This window comes from Pleurodeles waltl, chromosome 7 (assembly GCF_031143425.1).
Source record: "Pleurodeles waltl isolate 20211129_DDA chromosome 7, aPleWal1.hap1.20221129, whole genome shotgun sequence".
NCBI lineage: Eukaryota > Metazoa > Chordata > Amphibia > Caudata > Salamandridae > Pleurodeles > Pleurodeles waltl.
In genome coordinates this window covers 1,525,680,119-1,525,682,822 of record NC_090446.1, presented here as the reverse complement: position 1 = coordinate 1,525,682,822, position 2,704 = coordinate 1,525,680,119, and the positions used below count along the sequence as shown (strand labels likewise).

Below are 2,704 nucleotides of genomic sequence, written 5' to 3'. Positions count from 1 at the left end.
GGGACGGACCAAGGCGCACTCATTTTTTTAAAGGAGTGTTAGCTCTCTCCAGGGAGTTTGTTAAAACACCTCTGAATCTAAAGTAAATGTCTTTTCCCACTTTTCATGGTGCAATTCTGGCCACAGCGCTGCAATGTGAATCGAGCTGTCTGATGTAAGGCGTTTCCTTGGAGCAGGAACTCTTTGCACTTGTTGTGAGAGAGCTGGTAAGTTATGTAGAATTACCCATGGATGAGAGTAGACAGAGGTCACTGGGAGGGACTAAGCACCAAGACTGTCAGAGCAGTGCAGCAGGAAGGGGAGCAGTGCAGCAGGAAGGGGAGCAGTGCTGCAGGAAGGAGAGCAGTGCAGCAGGAAGGAGAGCAGTGCTACAGGAAGGAGAGCAGTGCTGCAGGAAGGAGAGCAGTGCAGCAGGAAGGGGAGCAGTGCAGCAGGAAGGAGAGCAGTGCTACAGGAAGGAGAGCAGTGCAGCAGGAAGGAGAGCAGTGCAGCAGGAAGGAGAGCAGTGCAGCAGGAGGGACAGAAGGGCAGCAGGAAGGAGAGCAGTGCTGCAGGAAGGGGAGCAGTGCTACAGGAAGGAAAACAGTGCAGCAGGAAGGAGAGCAGTGCTACAGGAAGGAGAGCAGTGCAGCAGGAAGGAAAGACAGCAGTGCAGCAGGAAGGACAGAAGGGCAGCAGGAGGGACAGAAGGGCAGCAGGAAGGGGAGCAGTGCAGCAGGAAGGAGAGCAGTGCAGCAGGAAGGAGAGCAGTGCTACAGGAAGGAGAGCAGTGCAGCAGGAAGGAAAGACAGCAGTGCAGCAGGAAGGACAGAAGGGCAGCAGGAGGGACAGAAGGGCAGCAGTAAGGGCAGCATTGCAGCAGGAAGGAGAGCAGTGCTGCAGGAAGGGGAGCAGTGCAGCAGGAAGGACAGAAGGGCAGCAGGAGGGACAAAAGGGCAGCAGGAAGGAGAGCAGTGCTGCAGGAAGGGGAGCAGTGCAGCAGGAAGGACAGAAGGGCAGCAGGAAGGGCAGCATTGCAGCAGGAAGGAGAGCATGGGATAGAAAGGACAGCAGTGCAGCAGGAAGGAGAGCAGTGCTGCAGGAAGGGGAGCAGTGCAGCAGGAAGGAGAGCAGTGCTACAGGAAGGAGAGCAGTGCAGCAGGAAGGAGAGCAGTGCTACAGGAAGGAGAGCAGTGCAGCAGGAAGGAGAGCAGTGCAGCAGGAAGGACAGAAGGGCAGCAGGAGGGACAGAAGGGCAGCAGGAAGGGCAGCATTGCAGCAGAAAGGAGAGCAGTGCTGCAGGAAGGGGAGCAGTGCAGCAGGAAGGACAGAAGGGCAGCAGGAGGGACAGAAGGGCAGCAGGAAGGAGAGCAGTGCTGCAGGAAGGGGAGCAGTGCAGCAGGAAGGACAGAAGGGCAGCAGGAGGGACAGAAGGGCAGCAGGAAGGGCAGCATTGCAGCAGGAAGGAGAGCATGGGATAGAAAGGACAGCAGTGCAGAAGGAAACGGAGCATGGCATAGAAATGACAGCAGTGCAGCAGGAAGGAGAGCAGTGCTACAGGAAGGAGAGCAGTGCAGCAGGAAGGAAAGACAGCAGTGCAGCAGGAAGGGGAGCAGTGCAGCAGGAAGGAGAGCAGTGCAGCAGGAAGGAAAGACAGCAGTGCAGCAGGAAGGACAGCAGTGCAGCAGGAGGGACAGAAGGGCAGCAGGAAGGGCAGCATTGCAGCAGGAAGGAGAGCATGGGATAGAAAGGACAGCAGTGCAGAAGGAAGCAGAGCATGGCATAGAAATGACAGCAGTGCAGCAGGAAGGAGAGCAGTGCTACAGGATGGAGAGCAGCGCAGCAGGAAGACGGCAGTGCAGCAGGAAGACAGCACCGCAGCAGGAAGGAGAGCGTGGGATTGAAAAAAACTGCAGTGCAGTAGGAAGGATAGCAGTACAGCAGGAAGGAGAGCAGTGCAACAGGAAGAGAGCAGTGCAACAGGAAGGACAGCAGTCAAGCAGGAAGGAGAGCATGGGATAGAGAAAAACAGCAGTGCAGCAGGAAGGACAGCAGTGCAGAAGAAAGGACAGCAGTGCAGCAGGAAGGAGAGTATGGAATAGAAAGGACAGCAGTGCAGCAGGAAGGAGAGTATGGAATAGAAAGGACAGCAGTGCAGCAGGAAGGCAGTGCAACAGGAGGGAGAGCATGGGATAGAAAGGACAGCAGTACAACAGGAAGGACAGAAGTGCAGCAGGAAGAGCAGCATTGCAGCAGGAAGACAGCAGTGTAGCAGAAAGCAAAGCAGTGCAGCAGGAAGACAGGAGAGGATGGGATAGAAAGGGCAGCAGTACAGCAGGAAGGACAGCAGTGCAGGAGCAATCAAAGTAGTGCAGCAGGAACAATAGCAGTGCAGTGGGAAGAATAGCAGTGAAGCAGGAAGGAAGGCAGTGAAGCAGGAAGGAAAGCATGGAATAGAAAGGGAAGCAGTTCAGACAGAAGGAAGACAGTGCAGCAAGAAGGGGAGCATGGGATATAAAGGACAGCAGTGCAACAGAAATGAAGGCAGTGCAACAGAAAGGAGGAGATGGGATAGAAAGAACAGCAGTGCAGCAGGAAGGACATACGTGCAGCAGGAAGGGCAGCATTGCAGCAGGAAGATAGCAGTGTAGCAGGAAGAAAAGCAGTGCAGCAGGAAGGACAGCAGTGCAGTAGGAAGGACAACAGTGCAGCAGGAAGGAGAGCA

The 2,704-nt window shown here is 55.3% G+C and overlaps 1 protein-coding gene across 1 annotated transcript; it reads left to right on the top strand.

Annotated features, from left to right (window-relative positions):
- The first annotated feature begins 231 nt into the window (after positions 1-231).
- On the top strand, positions 232-1,041 carry LOC138247105 (uncharacterized). Its single transcript, XM_069201850.1, has one exon. The coding sequence runs from the start codon at positions 232-234 to the stop codon at positions 1,039-1,041; it is 810 nt and encodes a 269-aa protein (XP_069057951.1).
- Positions 1,042-2,704: the final 1,663 nt, after the last annotated feature.